Below are 20,791 nucleotides of genomic sequence, written 5' to 3'. Positions count from 1 at the left end.
TCTCTTCTAGGGGTTTCCCTGCATCAGGATTACTTTACTATTGAAAAAGTAGCAGTGAAGTGAGCTGGTAAAGCACTCTTCACTACGGGCGCAGTGAAACAGGCAAAGCCCCGTACTCGTGTTGTCAGGGGAGCAGCACATGTGCAAAAGGCTAGAGCAGTGAGAAGAAAAGGCTGGAGCAGTAAAAAGAAATGTCTAGACCAGTAAAAGGCAGGACTGCGCAATGCCGTGAACACCCACACACCTCAGCTGGCAGCTCTGTTGGTCACAGCACGGCACTGCTCGCAGGGATCCGTCCCGACAAGTAAATGCCTTGCTCTATTTTCAAACCCATTCATAATTTCTGGAAGAAAACTGTGAAGTCCCTCCAAACGCAGGGCGTGGGGAGGGAAATCAGGAAAAAAATAAATAAATAACAGCAAAAACTCCTATAATGCCCCGTGTTGTTCATGCAGAGCAGTGTTTTTCTGAGAGGCCGTGCTCCCAGGAGCAAGGCACTGAGCAGGGTGCCTCCCATGGCAGGAGACATGACAGGGGAGCAACACGGGTTAAGTTCTGAGCAGGAACCAGGGGAGTTGTAGTTTTAACACGTTAACACGTTCTACTAGGGAAAAAGCTGGAGTATTTTTAGCATGGTCTAAGTATTTGTCTCTGCACTGTTTTGGCCTTTTTTGGAATTTTTAACTCTGGAAACAAATACAATACCCTTTGCAATAGTGAAACACCACCAATTTTCTTTTATTTTTTGCCACAAAGAAGACTGCAGGTTGTACTTCCAATGACATTAAAGGAGAAACATATACCAGTTGCTTTTGACACAGCTTTCCCCCTTCACAACATCAGGCAGCTCACTTACTCTTTCCCTAATTTCTGACCACGTCCCCCAGCCTTCCCTACTCACACATTTAGCTTTGTCTTCATTATAAAATCCAAGCCCGAGCTGTTGCTTGAAGGCGTTGTCCCTCTCTCCCCTGTTTCAAATGTTTCGTGTGAGCGCAGCAGGAGAAGTCAGGGCAAAAGCCTTACCAATTCATCACACGCCCTCTGGTCCTTTCCCCCACACAGCCCCAAAACGCCATTTCCAAGGTGCGTCAGAGGGAGAAGCATCTCACGACAGACATTTGTTTCATCCCATGAAGAACCTGCTGCTGACTGATCCCCTGTGGCACGCTGTGCCATGGGGAGAGCCCAGCAAGCCAGAGGCAGGCTGGAAGGAGGAGGGGGAGTTCAAACACGAGTGCAACAACAAGAACTGACACAAGGCGAGTCTGAGCACCAAGAGGAGAATCGCATGCAGTGAGGGAGGGATGCTCCCCCTCTCTTATTTCTATTCCGTTTCAAATACTAGCCCCTTCCTCCTCCCCTCTGCCTGGCACTAGCATAAGCATGCAACACGGTTGTAAGGAACAGAGGTCTGACAGTGCCGCAGTCAGCGTGCCCAGGGACTGGCGATGCCCGGGGCGTACCCACGAGTCACCCAGGAAAATGAGGCTCTTGAAAGGATAAGGGTGAGAGAGGCTCCTGCGGCTGCCAGAAGGAGACTGTGGTCGGTCGGCTGCTGCCAGCTGAAGGGAGAGGAGAACAAGCCTTTTGTTTGTCCCGGTTCTTCTCTTCCTCCTCTTCAGAGGCTGCCATTTCCACTGCTTCTGGAGTGGGGGAGGAGATGGAGCACGGGGCTGCTGCGGGCAGCTCAGGTTCATCTCTCAGGCAGCAGCACGAAGAAGATCGCCTTGAGGAAGTGCCCAAAGCTGCAAACAGCAGCCACGAGCCAGTGGGAGCGAAGGCTGGGGTCAGTATTCACAACACACTTCGTGATGTCTGCCTAAGGAAGAGGGAGCAGAGATCATCAGAGATGCCCAGAACTGTGTCAGCCACCAAACAGACACTCCCACACCAACACGGTGCTTTGCACCACTTTGCCACGCTGTGAACAGCCACAGCCAACTGCCCTGATAACTTCTAAGCACAGCAGGTTACTAGATCAGGCTCGAGAGCTCTGTAAAAGGCACTTCCTTCATCCTACATCAACAAGGCAAAGTGTCTGCTTCTTGGCCATGCCTGGGGAAATAAATGTTACGGGTATATTGTCAAGCATTTTCCATTCTCAGTAATGAAATAAAAGAAACTTTCCTCCCCTTCTCAAAAAAGATAGAAAGCCTTGGCAATAGCAGCACTCTCATCCTTTTCTGTAAAGCAAGATGCTTCCCGGAGGTTGTCCTGTTTAATATCAGCTCAAGTTGCTTGCACTTTTTCTCTTGCCTTAATGTTTTATTTGGAACTCATTCAAGTAAGCCAACCCGCAATTTAAATCTCAAGCAATGCAAGCTTTGTTTGTGGAAATGTGTCTGCTGGCAGAGATGCCTCCCCAACACATGGGCCAGATTTAAAGATCGTTTGGGCAGCTGGTTTCAAGTATTAACAGGAATGGAAGCCTGCAAGGAACAAAGAACAACAACCCAGCGAATCATGAAGACATGATCTCGACTGGCATTGGGAGGAGAAGGTGTAAAATATCTGGAAGGAAAAGTGAACAGGACAGAGATAGATAGAAAATCACATCCTTCCAACCCAACCCATTCTGTGATTCTCTTATCCTATAATCAGAAAGCAGGAGGGGGGACTGAAGGGACACATCCCTGTACCCAGTTACTGAATACAGCTGCATTGATTCCACTGTCTTCTACAGACCGAAGTCTGCTGCCAGCAGCCTCACCAGCCATCCACACCGTGCCGGCGGTTCCTCTCTCACAGGAAAGCCTGAGGGGCTGGCACGCTGCACCACTACACTGCTGCTCTCCGGGGAGCGTTTGGAGACACCAAGGTCCCAAATACCTGATGAGCAGAGACTGCAGGAGGAATGAATACAGGCAGTCACGGACGGGACAAACAGGAGGACAGGAGGAAGCCGAATCAGTGCAAGGGGTGTTCCCAAAGGTGAACAACAAGGTGCAGAAATGCTGCTGCCTGCAGCTATAAAAGCACAGGCAAACATCGCAAGCAGCCGTGCCAGCACACAGCAGAAGATGCTGCAATGCAGCGCGAGTGGTTACAGGTATTTTACCTGTATCGTGGTGGAAAGTAAAAGGGGTCTGCCTAAACTTTTCAGTGACAGCCTAGCAAACTTGCCATGCTTTGCCCGAACAGATTCAGCCTGGATCAGGGACTGGAACGGTGTTAAATTTAAAACACAGCTGTGCCAAGCTGCCTCTTCCGTCAGAAAGACAGGTCCCCGTGCCTGCCTGAGCGTGTATCCAGATGTCAGCGCAGCTCATTGCTTTCCACGAACTGCATGGCTCCTGGCTTTAGTGCCTCACGTCTTCTGCAAAACCAGGTAGGCACACCTGGAGGGTGACAGCCACTGGGATGCGAAAGTGCGACCCCCTTGAAGCTGTGACATGCCTGCCAAAGGCAAGGACCTCACCGGGGCTAGCCACGAGGAGCTGCAGTCAGAAGCACTTACAAGCCCGTGTGGTTCTTGCTTAGATAAACAAAATAGCTCAGCTGTTTAGCAATTGCCTCGACTATTGTGATCCAAATAAAGTACGCCAGATAAGGCACTGGAACTGAAAATTTCAAAGCTTCTCGATTAAATAGGTCTTTCAGTCTTGTGAGGCACCGATAAGCTGTTGTAGTGACAGTTTGATCTTTGCCTGTTAATTATTCATTGAACAAGTTTGAGTCTCAAGCTCAGAAAACATACATAACAGCTGCTAAATCTTCCTGTTCTACTGTGAAGCCACTGCCAAAGCTGCACACTCTCCCCAGGAAGAGGTGATACCTCCAGGGGTAAATGTTTCCTGTTTCTCCTAAGAGGTTTTGCGTTTGTTTTGTGTTGGGCTGTGGCAGGTGGAGGCTTTCTCCACCCTACAAAACAGAAGCACGAGGCTAGGGATTCCTGGAACGGAGGCGTGTGGGAAACTGCTGCTGAGCGGGGACTTCCAAACACCTTCCCAAGGTCTCTGCAGTGGCTTTCCCCAAACAGCTCAGAGCGTGGTGGTTCCTCTTGGCATGGTTCCTGAGCTGATGTATAAGAGGTAGGGGCCCTGTGCACAGGGGAAACACGGACTCCAGGCCAAGACAAACGAACAACCAGCTAGGTCAGGTGCCAAACGAAAGGGTCTCCGGTACACAGCCATTTCGTCTGGCCCATTTGTGAACCCAGGCTGGGCAATTTCACACCGCAGTGCCTAGATCAAGGGAAACTCGGCACATGGGAATCACTCAGGGACATGGGAACACTCAGGGAAACACGGCACATGATGGAAAAAGGATTTGGAGCCTTCCCCCAGGCTGAAGGAACCATGTGTTTCTAGAGGGAAGATATCTCCTTTCCGCAGCCCAAAGTTGTTGATAAGGCTGCAATCAGCACAGCCCAGCAGCTTTTACAGTCATTTTGTCCAAGCGGGGGCAGTGACATTGGCTTCCCTTTCCTAGAGCCAGAGCCTGAGAGTGAGCAGCGTAGCTTCAAGGAAAATGTAATGGCCATGTGAAGAGGAATGATTGGCACAAGCAGCTAGCAGTGGACAGGGCTTATCTCCCCAGATGGCGACAAGCAGCTCTGGTCAGGGAGTGGGTTTTGTGCCTTGTTTGCTATGCAACAAACTTTCTAAAAATATCCATTTGGAACTATCAAAACACTTTGTTTAGAAGTCTAATAATGCCAAACAAAAATTAAAACAAGATGTTAACTTACAAGAACGTGTATGGTTTACCAAAACAAAGAAACAAGTTAGCTGGAGACTAGGAGGAGGCACATTCCTGTGCAACATTCCAATTTTAATGAAACTTTTTTTTTTTTCCAAAGGAAAAAATTGTTTCAGAGAAAACATTTCAACCAGCCCCAGAAGGTACCCTGTTAAAGTAAGCCCCACCAATGATGTTGAGGCACGGATTTCATATGCAGGAACAGTGGTCCTTGATGAATTGCTTTCCCAGGTTATCCTCTGCAGTATCTTAGCACAATTATGTGTGCAGATGCAAAATGAAACAAATTGGGGCATGCAAATCAATGGTTCCTCTTCAGCCCAACCAATCAGTTCCTCAGCCCAGCTGGCCCCAAAGAGACATAGCTTTAGAAAGGGCAGGGATGACTGAAGGTGGCAATGACCCTTAGGAAATGCAAGGGATCCAAAATCAGTACACTGCCTACTTGTCCAGTTGCCCTCCATCAGACAGGTGCCTTCACCCCTGGAGAAGCCACGTCATTGGCATGACTATAGGCACGCTTGGGAACTCTCAGCACAGAGGAGCAATGCTCAGTTTGGAAGAAGATCCCCTCTCTGGGCCGGAGATGGGTGAGGAGCCTGCCCCTTTCCTGGCAGCTCAGGAATAAATGTCACCTCTCGGGAAGGAAGGACTCTGCCACTGCAGCTCAGCCTGGAAGGAGTGCATGCCTTGGGAACAAGATGTCTCCTGAGCTCTGTGGTGTCATATGGGAACATTTAACTCCAGACAGCCTCTGCCAGGCAGTACCAAAGGGATTTTGGCTGTATCTTTCCAAGAAGTGTCTATATCCCTGCCAGACTAGCACAGAGACCCAGAGAGAGACATACATCACCCAGCTTCCAACCCTGACCCTAGCTGACCACTCATCTCAGGCTTCTGGGGAGCTCGCTAGAAAGGCGTCTGGCTATTCCACAGCACCTACATAAAGCTCTTACTCTAACCAGAGCTCCACTGCAGTGCATTTTATTTCCCATGGGTTATAGAGAGAGCCAAAGAAATCAGATGGGTATAGCCAACTGGTGCTTGTACCACGCTCCAACACAACACTGTGCCATAACCACAGTTTCAGGGCAGGCCAGTGAAAGCCACAAGCCCTCCCACTGCCAGCCCTATCGATGAGTGTTAGCAGTGCCCTTCAAAGCATAAGTGCACTACAGCTTGAGCTACATCAGAAGTTACTCACGGAGCACCACCAGGTCAGGGAATGGCATGAACTACCAGGTTTTAATAACCCTCTAAATTTCCTCATGATGGCAAGTTACATTAGTATATAATCTTTGACTTGGGGAACTGTGGGGCAGGTGGAATGGGAAATAAGCTGGCAGGCCTCATTTATTCAGTTTCAAGAAAACAGCTGCCCAAGAGGATGGCTCCTATTTGCAGTCTCCAACTACAACTGGCTGGCAGCTCCAGACAAGTTCGAGACAGGAACTGAACAGCAGTGGGTCGGGATTGAATTAGTCCAGCACAGGCACGCAGGAGGCTGAGGGCCAGAACAGCGGGTGCTGTCACGGGCAGGACCAGGAGGCAGTGACAGAGCTCTGTGGAGCCTAGCACAGGTGTGGGACAGTGGTGGCCACGGGGCTGTGGCAGAATCTCACTCAATGTTTTTCTGCATAAAGCTGCAGCGGGGGCACTCTCACTTCCTTTAACTGGGTTTATTTTCTGGTGTGCATGTGTGGAAGCAAAGACCATACAGCCTCTCTTACCCAGCCTCCTCGCCTTTTCAGCCATGTCACCAAGGTCTTGCGGACGAACTCTCCCAGGCAGTCGACGATGGTGTGAACCATGGCTGGCTGTGCATGCCGCACGCAGTCCACCGCCAGCCCTGCTGCCACCGCATAGAGAGACACCACCTTGCCCCATGTTATGCCTAGGAAAAGAAGAGAGGTCATTCAGCTTCACACATGTGCATGCCACTCGGTCTTGAATAATCGAAGGGAAAGCCCTCCTTCATTACACGTGCCCACTCTGCATGCACGTGGCTCCGTGTCGAGCCACAGCCACAGTTCTGCATGCTCTCCCATGAATTTTTCCATGAAAAGAAAAACCAGGAGACTGGTGTTAGGCAAAACTCCCTCCCTAGAGCTGCAGAAGGAAGTGGTCTGACTTGGACATGTGCCTCTCAGCACTGGTTGTGCAGCTTTGGAGCAAGCAGCCCAGCACTATCACTGATGCAGGGAAGATGCGCACTGCAGTGGTTGACATTGCCATTAACTCTCAGCCATGCACATGCTGCAGAGGCGGCAATCAGATTCAAAAAGTTTGAGCAACCTGTTTGGTTTTTTTTTACCAGCATGACTCCTAATCAGCCTTAACACAAAAGTATCCCTGCTTTTTTTCTAGCTCAGAGGAGCCTGTTCCAATGTGACAGGAAAAGCATGTAAGAGATGAGCATCCACACAGTCAGTTCTACCGTGACACAAGAACAAAAGCGGGACGCAAAGCTACAGAGGTGAGGAGGTTGGGGTGCTCTGAGAGGCTAGGGGCCTCTCTCAGCCTCCACCAACAACCAGGCAACTTCAAGAGTTTGGGTCCCCTGCCTGCAATATTTAACACCACATATCCCATCCCACTGAGAGCAGTGCAGGGATGGGAGTGGCTGTCAGTCATCTAATTTCCCCTAAAGCAGAGCTTCCTGCCAGGCTGACCTGCCATCGGTGAGCGCTGTGTGGAGGTTGCCCCAGCAGCAGCCATCTTCCTGTTCATGCTGAAGAAACACGCTCAAGCCCAGCTCTGGGCACCAGCCAGCCTCCCTGGGGCTCCCCTGCACTTTGCCAGCGCTACTGGGTATAATCCTCCGTGCTCACACACTGCAGCCAGCAATCCCTGATAAGACTTTTGTCAGGACCAGTGACCTGGAAATGCAACCCTTTTGCATGCATGAAGAAGAACTACCAGTACTACGTGGGTTTCCTTCGGCTCTGCTGGGAAGTTTACCACCCCCCTTAATTTATGATCTGGAATACAGTATTTGACAAGCATTTTGGGAAGTATTTTACAGTGAGAGATCTCTGAGGAGCCTTTCCAAGGTCTGTCCCAAATGTAGACAGAGGCCAGGTGAAGTTTTAGTTGTTTAAAAAAAAAAAAACACAAAATCATTCTTGCGGGGTTGCAACAAGAAAGAAAACAGGTATGAGGGAGGAAAGGCAGATAGTTGTTTAGCCACTAGATCTAGGCACCAGAAGGGGTCAAACACATGATTGAGAAACTGGATGTGCTCAGCAATCTATCAGCTAAGAAAGCCTTGAATATAATTTAAATTTAAAAGACCCTTCCTCTTTCCTCTATTGCCGTCCCAGACCCCCAGGCATCCCGAACATCTCTCTAGGATGGGGCCTGAAAGTCCTGGTGTCTGCTCACACTGCAGCAGAGCACATCTCTTTAACATACGTGCAGGTGTGAGAGCATTTCTGGGGTTCTTCCACTTGATGCCTCCAAAGCGACACTCACAGTAAGACTTTTAGGAATTACTTTTTTATTAGTAAAAATGTGCAAAACTTTACAGAGAAACTATTCAAATATCAGCCATAGGAATGGCTTGTTAGACTGGAGAAAATCCACGTTCCAAAAAAAAGCCATTTTTCTACTCATGACTGATGCAAGATCAAAATCTCCAGCAGATCCTTTTGCAAGGCACTGTAACAACGATAACCCCGCAGTAGGTCAGAGTCTGCTGCGATCCTCTGTCCTTCACCAGCACTATCCACAGGATCAGAGGAAGTTATTATTGTAGCTAAATTGGCTGTTATTTGTATTCTGATTTTATTTTCTGAGTCGGCTCTGCAGGTCCCCTCCCCAGAGCTGTCACTCAGGAAGTTCACTGCCTGTGCGGTATTCACACTATTTATCTCTCTTTCTCACATTGTGTGTCACCATGACAGCCAGCAAAACAAGCCAGGAAGAGGCTATAAAACCACATGAGAAAACACGAGTCTGAAGGTTTCTCCTAGCAAGGCAGAGGCTGTCCTGAGGCAGGCCAGTACCTCTCCACCCAAAGAAAGAGGTTTTAGGAGGTTACCTGTCACCATCCATGACCTCCTGGACCAGCATCTCAGCTGGCTTATAACCAGTTTTATGTCAGCCTCTTATTGCCATCCTCTGTCCCCACAGAAATGTGGCTCCTTTCATTTTGAGTTACATGAACTCAAGTTACCCAAAATTGCAGGGAGGAGTTCAGTGGCTTATTCCCAAGCTTTTACTGACACTCTTCACTCCTAAATATCTAAAGCAAGTGCACTGGTTTTGGGACATTTACACAGCAGTAACCAAGACTAGAGCTCTGGTCACCCCAGTAGAGAAAGGTAGCTTTAACTTCATTTTAAACCCAACTATCTAACAGGAAAAAAAAGTCCTTCCACACCCTAAGAAAGACGTATTAGACCTCTGATTTCCCTAATACCCAGCAAACCAGCTTGCTCTATGGACATGTTGGTCCAGCTACCTCCTTCCGAGGAGGACAGAAGGAAAGCCCCTCCAGCTCTTGTGTTTTCTGTCAAGGTTGCTACATAGTGGTGTAGGGTGATGAATTCTTGAATTCTTGATATTTCTCAACAAGGGCCTGCACGAGGCGAACCCCCCTGAGCACACGGATGGAGCACCCTCTCCTTTCACACCGAGGCACCCCCTGCCTCAGGAGGGCTCCAGCGGCCTGCAGCCCCAGGAGCAGCCCACAGCAGGCCCCGACCTGTGCTCCCGCAGGACTCCAGCTTCATCTGCTCTTCTCTCGAGGACTGCCTTGTCGACGGCACCGTGTGGAGTTGTATCTGGCCAGTGCCTGAGCAAGGAGCGTTGCCTTGCTCCAAATTCCTCAGAAGGCCTGGCTGCCATCCCCAGGGGCTGCTCGTCCCCAGGTGCTGCTGAGGGACAAGCGATTCGCATCTCCCTGCTGTGTGTGAGAGAGTGGAAAAGCAGTCCTGAACGGAGTGATTAAAACAGAGATCGCCCTAAAACTTCTGTCCACAGAGGTGAAACAAAAGGATGCAGAACATGTGAAAAGACACTTAGAAGGAATCTTGAAAAATAAGAAATACAAGTCGCAGACTCAAGGCCAGCCGTGGAGCTGGAGGCATGTAAACACTGGCGAGCCCAGGGGAAAATGAATTAGCAGGAAAGAACTGCTCTTGAAACCGTTCCCACTGTGTTTCAGCTTGTCTGCCCCAGGGGGAGCACAAAGAGCCATGAGACACAACTGTGCAGTCTCCAAGCACCATGCTATCCAAGGTTACCCAAATAAATTTCCCTCTGCTCCACTCAGCATCAAAGTCTAACTTGCAAATCAGGCCTAAGAGTAATATGATCAAGTGCTACATTTCAACAGCTGGGAGAATACGGTCAGACACAATGTACTTCCCTCTGGTGAAGAGAACGATGCCAAGAGGGATGTGCACAAGGCAGGAAGCTCATCTCATAAAGCCTAAGTGATGCGGCAGCAGTGAGATGCTGCAGGGGAAAGCGTTTTCTCATGACAACCCGTTAACCACACATCCCTGTTCCTCATTGTACAGGGTTCACTTCAGCCAAAGCACTCTTGATTGAAAACTTACCAGCACCCATATAAAACCAGGACAAGACCTATTTTAGAGAGCCCTCATGCCTAGCAGTGCTTACTGACTGGGAAACTGTTTCCTTTAGGAAAGGAAAATGCATCTCCCTTTTCTTCTTCTGTCCTTCCACCAAGTGACCCCTTCCTTCAGGGATTTATTTAAGCAGTTATTGTAAATGCCAGCTCAGCCAGGCCCCAGTCCAAAACCTGTTAAAGTCAGTGGAAAATCTCCTGCCGGCTCCAGAGCAGCTTTGGACCACCCAGCAGAACCAGCTGTACTGTCCCCGAAGATGAGTGAGGCTCTGAGTGTGCTCAGAGGGGATTAACTCGTGAAGTGATGCTACTGCAGATCCCTCAACATCCAAAACAGGTCAGGGCTCTGCCATGCCAGGCTCTGCACAGACAGGCTCTCCTTGACTTGGATAACTAACAGCTTGTTAGAAACAGGGAAAGAAAATACAGCTTGAACGTTACCACGCTCTGTGACCTGCTCCCTTTCTGCCTATAGCCTCAGCTGTTAATCTTGCTGTAACTGGGATTTGAGCTGTCCGTGCTACACCAGAGGAAAGACAAAACTGAGATCAGTGGAACAGACAATGCTGTAAAGTTGAGTACGGCACAAGCACCCATGCAGAGGCATCAACCAGGGAGCAAAATGTCCTCAGTCTTCCCTTCTTGAGATGTCCACCCAGAGCTTCTACTTTGTCCAGATGCGTAGACAGTGAGGATAGCATGTAAGCACTGCCAGAGGTACAGTGTGAAGATTTGAAACCTCTCCAGCAAGACAGGGTCAAAATCCCCCACTCCCTTGCTGGATAGGCATTGCATGTCACTAATGGGGCTCTCCAGACTGTCTAGGCCTGGCAGTGTCAGATTGTGGCTGTTTTCTTAATAAACTGGACAGTGAAAAACAGGGTCAGATGCTTTAGCCATGGGTAATTGGCTTGAAAATTCAGACTGTATTGAGCTCTCTGGTTTCCTTTGCTTGGTAAGAGCCTCTTTCCTCTGAACTATGAAAAAAAAAAAAAGGAATGAATGTCTGGCTGCCACAGCCAACTCTGATTTGCTGGATTTAGCATTAAATGTTAAGTCTTGAGACTGCAACTAGGACTCAGGAATGTTAAAATCAGCAAACTATTCCTCCTCTGCCACCCAGGAGCAAGAGAAATTACAATAATTAATTGACAAAAGTGATTGAACACACAACCCCCACTTCATACTCACAAGTTTTCTTGCTAGTTGGTGTGAGGCAGAGATGGGAAAGAGGAGAAAACAGATGACACTCAGCGCCAGGGAGGTTTGAACCCATTTCCTGCGCAGCCAACCATCTGCCAGCAATTTATGCAGAACGGTGTCCCCAGACAAGGGGCAGCACTGGCTGCAGAGCTTTAGTCTTCGTGTCTAAAATGCTCCCAGTGTCTCTGGTATTGCCAGCCTCAAAGAGCTGAGTCTGGATGCCATTCTCACCATCCTGAAAACCCCATGGTTAAAGCCAAGAGTTAAAATTTCTAGCTTTACTTTCAACAAAAAACATTTTACAGAGCCCAAAATTTTCACCCAGCTCCTGAGCTGGGAACTTGAAGAGCAAAAAACGCAGCTCTTGATGTGTCTGTCAATACACGCTGGCAAGGGCACGGCTCCCAGAAGCCAGCAGGGATTTCTCCCCAGCATCATGTTTATGCAGCACAGCAGCACACACAGTCTGCACCACCTGTACCCATTCAGCTTTCTGGCTTAATTCCCTCTGTCACTTGGGCTGTGCATCAGCGATACTCATCTAAGAAGATAAACTACTTACTTGCACTGCAAACACCCAAGCCTGCAAACCCGACCTCTGTTTTTTCTGTAAGCCTTGATGTAAATAAAGCTCAGCACTGAAAGGACAAGACAGGGCACCTGTACTTTGAGCACAGCCACACTCAGATATTCCTGCTGTGTTTGCCCGGCTCTTGCTTTCTGAGCCCACACTGCCTACCAGGCCAGGCTAGTGCAAAGGCAACCTGCATTCCAGGAAGGCTCTGGAAGGACGCTGAGGGCTACACTAGCTACAAAATCCAAATCTATCCATTTCTTATGACACAGTTTCCATTTCCCTGATCCGGGGAGTAAATCTGCCTTGCTAAACCTGACAGGAGCCCGGCTTTAGCATTCCCTCTCAGATCTCTGTTGCCATCTGTTGCTGTTCCGGAGAGGATCTGAGCTCTGCATCACAACACACTTCAGATCTGAAGTCCAGGATGTCAGCACAGGGCTTCTCTGGTGTGTCAGTGGCTCCTGTGCAGTTTATGCGCCTAAAAAGGTATAGCTGACTGTGAAGATAAAAAGGTTTTGAGCATGGAAGCCTGCTTGGAAGTACAGCAGAAACTGTTTTCAGGGGAGGCCAAGGCTCCCTCGCAGGAACGCAGCACAGAGTGTAGTTTTGCTTTTGTCAGTAACCTCCGGGAGCAAACAGAAGCAGAACACTCATGCCTAGGCAACGGGAAAGCTCAGACCACCTGCCTGTGGGGAACAGCTAGCCACGAGGACCAAGGTCCCGTCTCTGGCTCTGAGGAAGAAGAAGCAGCAACTGAAAGCAGCAGGCTCCATTGCAGCTCTGGCTATTGCTGAGGGAAAGAAAGCCAGGAAGAGGGGAACTCCCTTGTGATGAGCTGGTTCTGGCTCTAACAGCAGCAGTGTGAGCTGGAACAAGGGAGACTCCCATGTAATGAATCTTCTCTGGCTGCCAGTGGTGAGCGAAGCAGCTTGGAATGAGTGACATCCCTGTGCAATGAGGTAACGCCACCTCCTCAGGAGGAAGGGCAGGAGATGGCTTCTCGAATGAATGAGAACCTGCCAGAAGGATGTACAAAATAGGGCATTTCCTTGCCAGAACAACAGAGCACGGAGGAGCCCTCATTAAATCATTACAGCAGGGCAGGCTGCCAAACTGCCCGCAGCTCTTTCAGAAAGCAGGCCCCACCTTGCAGGCCATCCCAGAAACATGCCTTCTCCGAGAGAGGCAGCCCCATCCCGTCCCTTTCCGCCCCAGCCCTGTCTGTGTATCCGTCTGTGCGCGGTACCTGCGGTGAAAATCTGCGCCGCTACAGCCAGGAAGGCGTCCGTCACCACCGTCTCCGAGTGCAGCGAGATGTTCAGCTGGCGGGCGATATTCCGGTAGACGTTGGGGCGAATGTATTCCAGCTCATCTCCTGGAAGCAAGCAGTCAGGAGTCAACGCACAGGGCACTAGGTCCATGCCAGCATTACAGCTGGGGTCATCTCTCGTGTCCCTCTGGCCAGAGACAGAGCCCCAGCTCCACCTTGCTTTAAACAGGCAGCAGAGTTCTTAGGGTCATTTAGAGGCAACCCCCTGCATCTCCTCCCTTCTTCCCTAATACCCTTTGTGCCCGGGACACCTACAGGGAGTGGTACCAGTGGCATGGCTGCAGCAATCCCTGATACGAATGATGTTCCCAGGCTGGCTGTCAAAGTCAGAACCCAGCGAGTGCCTGCCTTTACCCCACTACAGGAGACAGGCCTGAGAGAAACAAAGCCATCCCAATTTTTTTTTCAGAAGTGAGAAGGAGGCATGTCCACCTGCGTAAGCTTTTCAGAGTTACGCCCTTTCTCAGCCTGTACAAAAATGCCTTATGATGAGAGTGACTCAAGAATGCTGGAGGCTGATGAGAGCCAAGAATCCACCCAGAGCCACACAACATGAAGTGAGCAAAGAGAAGCCCAGCTCAGCTACTTTGTGCTACCACAGGCAGAGAGCATCGACCTGGAGTTCCTTCTCTCCTCCAAAGGGATCCTTTGCCTGCCTGGCTCCTCAGCAGCAAGGTTCCTGACACAGACAGAGGATGTGCTTTCAGCTCCAGGTTGTTTTTTGCCCCAGCTGAGAAATGGTTGAAGGTGTTACCTCTCATGGCTATTTAACAAGGGTGGCCGAGATGCTGTGGGAGCATTACACGTCACAAATACTGCAGGGGACTGAGGCTCTGTGTGTGTGGAGGTTCCTATTTGGCAATCTAGATTGAAAAGGATGCTCCTCGTCCTTCTGCATGGGCATGCCCTGGAGCGCCCAGGGGAAGAGGAGAGCTGTCACAGCCCCCTGCCATTCCCCTGCAGCACCCAGGTGGCCTGTCCCAGCCAGAGGGCAGCCGGTTCCCCTTGAAAATTTCACTACGTGGGAGCTGAAAAGGAAAGACATCACCACCACCGGGAGCTTGCTCCAGAGGCATTCGCTGCTCAACCTGAATTCATTTAACCGGTCACTGGCGCTCAGCCCGGCATGGGCAAAGCCCGGCTTCGGAGAAGTCCACAAAGGAACTGCGCCGGCCCTTTGTGCCCATGGGATTGTTGCACACAATCTGATTGCGAGAGGAAACCCTGCACATGCGTGGCCAGCCCTGATAAGACGAACCATTCGACAGCTGTTCTCGCCCCACAGGGAGCACGCAGGCTTCCCTGTGGCTGCAAGAAGCCTTGCCCTGAGCCCAGCGGGGTGGATGGGGAGCGGGACAGGCTGGGATCAGCACTTGGTAGCCTGCCACTGTGAGAGCTTTTAACAAGCAGCGACTGGAGGACTGAGATGAGATCAGGGCCCCTTTGGGTTGGAAGCACACAGCCCTGCCCCACAGCGATACACAGAGCAGCGGGGGAAGGAAAATGCGCAGCAAAGAAGTCCCAGGATCACTGCTGGTATCCTTCAGGGTCTGTTAACTGACTGGCTGCACAATTTGTGACATTTAGAGCAATTTCTGTGCTTCTCCTCCTTCCTGCAGCAATCTTGGAAGAGCAAGCAGGGCAGCAGCAGCAGTTTCCACGTGCAGGAGCTCAGTTCAGAGGAGAAAAGGCACTTGTCTGGGTTTTGCCACAGGAGAGAGGAGTTCGGATAAACCAGACCTACGCCGCGTATGGTAGGTGGCTCTGAGGTGTCTCATTTGGCCATACCATTAGGGTTTACCACACATGATCAGTTAATTGCACTGGCCAGTTGCTGAGCCTCACTGAGCTGATGCTGCCCAAGACTTTGCAGCTGCACAGCCTGTGGCCAGCACCTCTGTTGGCCCACCAGCCAGTTCACCGGGCCCTGCTGCCTTACCATGTACAAGAGGAGTAGGAAATCCCTTGAGTTCTCATCTCCACAGGCTTCTCAGCACTAGCACAAAGCAAAAACTGCTCTGTCCAGTAAGCAGCTGCAGCCTACAGCTCCTGGTAGGAGCCAGATACCACATGGCCTTGCGCTGGTTACGGCCACAAAGGGAAAAGGAAGGGACAGCCATGTGGCAGGTGGCGTTTCTGAACAAACAGGGTGGAAGGCACTTGTTATCCTAACGAGAAGGACTGTTCCCCTTCTCGTTGCATGGGTACCGTGGCTCTCCACAAACAGATCTGCTCAGAGAAGGCGCCAAGTTCCCGGGACCATCAGCCAAATCTTTCCATCTGGACATGAATAAGTAACAGGAGAGTCACCCAGGAGACGCCTTCGGATCCAGTCTGCCACCTGCTTGCCCTTTAGCGTGCTCCTGGCCACCCACAGACCTGCCTGAAAGCAGCCCCCAGCCCAGGCAAAGAACTGGGGGGACAAAAGGGCCACCAGACTGACAGAAAAACACACAAACAAACAAACAAAAATAGAGAAGTCAGCATAGGAGAGGAAAAATTGTAAAAGAATAGTGATAAAAAGGCCACACAGAAGAAGAACAGCTATGCCTTAAAAAGAAATTTGGGATAACATCAAACAGAAGAGGAAAGAAAGAGGAGAAAGTGGAGAAACCAGTCTGGTCCTGAGTTGGTTAGGCCCAGTTGAAGGTTGCTTCACCAGACTTATTTGAACTTTGGTGTAATTAAATCAGATGCAAATGCTAATGGTAGCTTCCAAGCCAGATGTGCACTGATATTCCAGCCTGCAGGCAAAGAGGGATGTTGGAAGCCACCTCCAAGAAGCAGAGTGCTGGGTCTTGCTGAATAAGTAAGGTAAACAACGGCAAATGAAACATGCCATTAACGCACTGTCACTGGAAAGCAGCTTTTGTAAAATCTCCAGTGCACGCAATCTAAGCAATTACCCCAAATTAAACAGCCCTGCAGTTAGGTGAGCTGCTGCTGAAGCCCAGGTGTGGAGCCACCAGTGCCCTACCAGACGCCAGGCTGGGTTGCGTCACGGCAGCCAAGTCACCAGTGCCTGGAGAAAACACCGCAAGACCTGTTTAAAATGCAAAGCTGACAAAAACTACTGAAAGAACTAAAACTCTTACACAGCTGCAGTCTTGTGCAGATAAAATTGGTTTGCTGTTGGGTTTTGTTGGACTGCATCATACTTTTTAGCTGTCGCAAGTCCTCAGAAAATGAAGCTCTGCAGAACCAGGGTGCTGAGCGATGCCCCAGGGAACTAAGGAAATGCAAGGAGCTGTTCAGGGAAATCACCAAAAGCAAATCCCAGAGCTCACAGCAGAGAACAAAAGCCTCTATATCATCACACAGAAAGCCTCTTGGCACTCATCAGTCCCAGAAACCACACGCCCCTTCTTAGTCTGGTCTGAACTGCTCCATGCAGGACTCGCTTCGCACCCGTGCGCGCAGGGACTTACCCAGCCGCAGCAGTATGGTGGACACCTCGGCCAGCTTACCGCCAGGCACCGGCGCATTGCCGTCAGGTTTGCTCCAGCTGACACCTGCTCGAACCAGCCTCGAATTTATGTAGTCTCTGCAGAGGGCCTTAGCTTGGGACACAAGCTCCTTGTCAGTGGGAGACCTGTCGAACACCTCCATCACCTCTGCAGCGAAGACTGAGGATCGGCGAAGCACTTCCATCCTCCGCTGCTGCACCCACGCCTCTGCACGCACTCTCTGGGAGGCTGACCCGATGCCTTAGGGTCTGCAGGAGCTGCGTGGCAATGCACAGCTCTCCTGATCCATCACAGCTTCCAGCAGCTATTCTCAAAAAGCCGGTCTTTCATTTTACCTGACGAATAAGAGCATCTGTAAGTCCTCTAGGGCCACAAAGATGCAAATCAGAAGCCCAAGTATTATACTGTACAGCTAAGCTAAGCTCAGTAGTATCGCACTTTGAAAAGATCTGTCTCAGTGAATCTCACAGACAAGTGTCCACGTCTTCTTCCTTCAGCTACTCTGACTTCCACTGGCAGCATGGCCCGCAGAGGGGCTGCAGTTGTGCACTACCTGTGTGTTTTCTCTTTTCCCTTTCAGATTCAGCAGCCCTAGAATTACACTTCAGAGAGACGGGATGGTCAGGACATGGAAACAATTCACAGAATGTGTAGACAACCTCAGCTTGTTTCAATTAAACTGGAAAAAACATGAATCCTAAATACCAGCTACAGTAACCTCAACCAGATGCAGACAGGCATTCCAGCTCAGTAGGTCCGGGATGTTTCTAAAGAAATGGCCCTAATGAATTGCAGGAACATGGGTACGGGAGCATTTCAAAGGTCTTATTAGTCCTTAACTCCAACAGAAGACCAGGTCTTTACCAAGGTCAGCTTTTGGTTCTGCAGCTTTTCTTTCTTTTCCTATTTTTTAAAGCAACATACATATTACTACTCAAAATACTTTAGCAACAGCAGAGAGAGCGAAACAGAAAGCAGATTCCAAAGAAAGTTTCCAAGTGTAAATGCCTAAAGAGAAAATATAAAATTTCTTCAGTCACCTGAATTCATCTGTTGATCTTTTTAACCCAGTGCAGCTTTTGAAATCAGTCAGACCAAAGCCTTTATTCAGATATTTTAAATCCCCAGTTTTAGACAGCAGCGTGCCTCAATGAATTTCCAGCTAAACAAAGCCCACTCCTTTTGTCCTTCTCCACAACAACAAAAATGCATTTACCTCTCACGTTGCGCTTTTTCCCCCTCAGTGATTGCTTTTGGGGTTTGGATCCGTGCTTGCTGGGAGGATGGGGACCAAGGAGCCCTGGACGATGCTCCGAGGCCGCTGTCACAGTGCCGTGCCACCAGGCAGGCAGTGCCACTCAGCCTCCCGGGGCTCCGAGGCCACTGTCACAGTGCGGTGGCACCAGGCGGGCAGTGCCACCCAGCCTCGCACTCTCCTGCACCCGCCGGGAGCCCTGGGGCTTGCCCTGCTGCTTTTAAGGGACCCAGAGGCAGAGGAAAGCTGCTGGCTTTAGCCTTGTAAGGAAGATGAAATAACCAGGAGGTGGGGTTGCTGAACACGCTTTCTCCTCCCCTCGCGTCTCTCTTAAGGAGGTTCGCTGGCAGCCTTGGATGCTCTGCCGAGACGCGAAGACAGGACACCGGAGTCGGTGTTGGCCAGCCACTGGTGGGTCCAAAACACTGGAGGTGTCGAACGGAGAGCTACGGCGTGGGGCTACACAAGTGATGCTTACCTTCCCCAGAGCCAGGAGCAGCCAGGTTCAACAAAATCGAAGCGACTTTGCCAGTGGAAAATAGTTTGTCGGGACTGCAATGCTTTGCAGGAACGTGCCCATTTCATTGTGTTAAAAAATCTAACATACAAAGTTTAAAGAAAACATTCCAATTTGTTCCAACATATTCCAAAGTTATTCTCAACATCAGCTTCTTGCTGCATGACCATTGTATTAATGCCATGATTCTCAGCTTTGTTCCTCTGGGCGTGTGATACCATTTCACCTCAATAGACTGTGTGCAAATGTTGGATTTTTTGTTGCTGTCAATTTGGAACAAAGGAAGTTTCAGAAATAGAAGTTTCCTGCAGAAAAATAGGTCCTACCAGCCCAAACACAAACGTTCCCCAAGAAATACGAAGCTGTAGGCTGATAACTAAGAACATGGCATGTTCACAATGCTTCCTTCCCAAAAGGAGGTCAGAAGCAAGAGGGTAACCGCTGCCATCTCTCGCCTGTCGCCTTTGAGAAAAGACAGAGGCACCTCTCAAGGAGTTGATTACCAAAAACAAGCACAACCTGCACCACTGCCGGTCTCGAAGGAACAACCAACCTGTATGTAAAACCTTGCTGTACGATATATCGAGCACCTCGCCTAGCAGGGTCAAGTCGACATACGCGTATGCAGCAGCAGTTAGCTCAGAACCCCTGCCTTGCCTTGCCACGAAGTACCAGAAGTAGTTGCCCAAAGATTCTCTCTGAAGACTGTGTTTTTATCCTCTTGCCTTCCTCAAATTTAAATGTAATCACTGCAAACTGAGATCTGTCCCATGAAAATTGAGATCCTGAGCTGCTGCCCGTCCCTAACGCACACCTTTGCAGCAAGCAGCCCATGGCCTCCTGGAAAATCATACTTTTGCCTTTGCAATTCTGATGGTTGAGGGATCATTACAATTATGTCTAAGCCTCCTGCGGCAGCTGACAGCTTGAAGCTGAAGTCTTATTTAAACTGCTCCTATTCAGCACAGCTCTGAAACAAAGATGAGTGCTTAAATATCAGGATTGCTTAACTAATGATAATGCTTGCCAGAGCTCTGGCAGACGTGTGAGTGCCACGGAGCCTCCCAGCTCTCCGCAGTGCCAAACCCGTCCCACATGTTCCCTGCCCGAATGCCACAGCATCCTGCACCCCCTCAACTTCCACCGTGGGATGTGAGTCTAAGATAAAAAACTAGAAACACGAAGGCTGTGTATAATAAACCACACTTTGTATCAAAAAATACAAACAAAAAAACCCACATCCGTTGCATGCTATTCTACTTTTATTATTTACACACCAAAATATATCTTCACCCCTCTGTAAGTAATAACACATGAAGCTGCAGCACACGGTGCTTAGCTGACCACAAAGGAGCAGTGCTACAAGCCAAGGAGCTGCCAACACAATGTGAGCTCCTTTTTCCATAGTATGTGTAGGCTACAACATTTAGAGGCTAGATGTATGCTGGAAAATCCCTTGCGGCAAAGGAGTATCAGGAAACGGTTCAGAAACACTCATATCACCCAAAACCACTCTTCCCAGTGGAGGTATTACTGGCATGACAGTGTTTTGGCTCCAACAGTCTCCAAAGCGTAGCTCCTGCCTATCTGGGATTACACGATCAAAAGGACTTGGAGCACTCATTTCGTAATACAAGAGCAGAAAAGAGATATGATTAAGTCTTTTAGAAACAGCAAGTGGAAGCGAACCCTGGAGAAACCACATCAGTAAGAAGGCAGCAACAGTCTAAATATATTTATGGACAGCTTACGCTCAATATTAAATAGTTCAGCCATCAGAGAAGCAAGTCTCTAGAAGGGACTTATAAAGCCACAGTGGAGGAAAAATAGCCAGACAAACCCTTGTGGCCTAGGAGGCCATTTCCAGTCTCGTGTTCATAAAGCCTGGTCTCTCTCAGACGGATTGCTTTATTTTACCTCTCGGTGCTGATCCCAGCCATTTTCCCAGATGCCTACAATTCCAGCAGAAATGCAGGGCTGATGTTTTACCCTGCAGAACAAGGGCTCAGGAGAAGCGGAGGGATGCTGAAGAGCTGCCCAGAAAGCCTGGGGACCAAGCCAGTTACAAAAGGTTTCCCTTCGGAGAGGTGATCTGGCAAAACACTGGCACCATGACAGACCAAAGCCTTCTACCAAATC

General features: G+C 49.6%; 1 protein-coding gene across 3 annotated transcripts; it reads right to left on the bottom strand.

Annotated features, from left to right (window-relative positions):
• Positions 1-707: 707 nt before the first annotated feature.
• Positions 708-18,419, bottom strand: BOK (BCL2 family apoptosis regulator BOK). 3 transcript variants are annotated; one of them, XM_083848213.1, is made up of 5 exons: positions 18,097-18,418; positions 16,842-17,215; positions 13,330-13,458; positions 6,435-6,598; positions 708-1,818 (listed from the first exon to the last, which is right to left on the bottom strand). In XM_083848213.1, exons 2-5 carry the CDS (start codon positions 17,062-17,064, stop codon positions 1,798-1,800), a joined length of 537 nt encoding a protein of 178 aa, XP_083704339.1. In that variant the 5' UTR covers positions 17,065-17,215; positions 18,097-18,418; the 3' UTR covers positions 708-1,797. The 3 variants fall into 3 exon arrangements, with proteins under 3 accessions (XP_083704339.1, XP_083704337.1, XP_083704338.1); XM_083848211.1 differs by having other exon boundaries at positions 708-1,822; positions 18,097-18,417; XM_083848212.1 differs by lacking the exon at positions 708-1,818 and adding an exon at positions 1,853-2,058 and having other exon boundaries at positions 18,097-18,419.
• Positions 18,420-20,791: the final 2,372 nt, after the last annotated feature.

The sequence above is a fragment of the Anser anser genome (assembly GCF_964211835.1).
Source record: "Anser anser genome assembly, chromosome: 9".
Lineage (NCBI taxonomy): Eukaryota > Metazoa > Chordata > Aves > Anseriformes > Anatidae > Anser > Anser anser.
Note: the sequence above shows the minus strand (reverse complement) of the source record. Positions and strands in the feature narration are given on the sequence as shown.

What these genes read in the sequence shown, in the direction of transcription:
- BOK (XM_083848211.1), bottom strand. Translation starts at nt 17,064, where the DNA reads ATGGAAGTGCTTCGCCGATCCTCAGTCTTCGCTGCAGAGGTGATGGAG. An exon ending in CACCATACTGCTGCGGCTGG is followed by an intron (nt 13,459 to 16,841) that starts GTAAGTCCCTGC and finishes GCTTGCTTCCAG; the next exon opens with GAGATGAGCTGGAATACATT. An exon ending in TGAAAAGGCGAGGAGGCTGG is followed by an intron (nt 1,823 to 6,434) that starts GTAAGAGAGGCT and finishes CCTCTTCCTTAG; the next exon opens with GCAGACATCACGAAGTGTGT.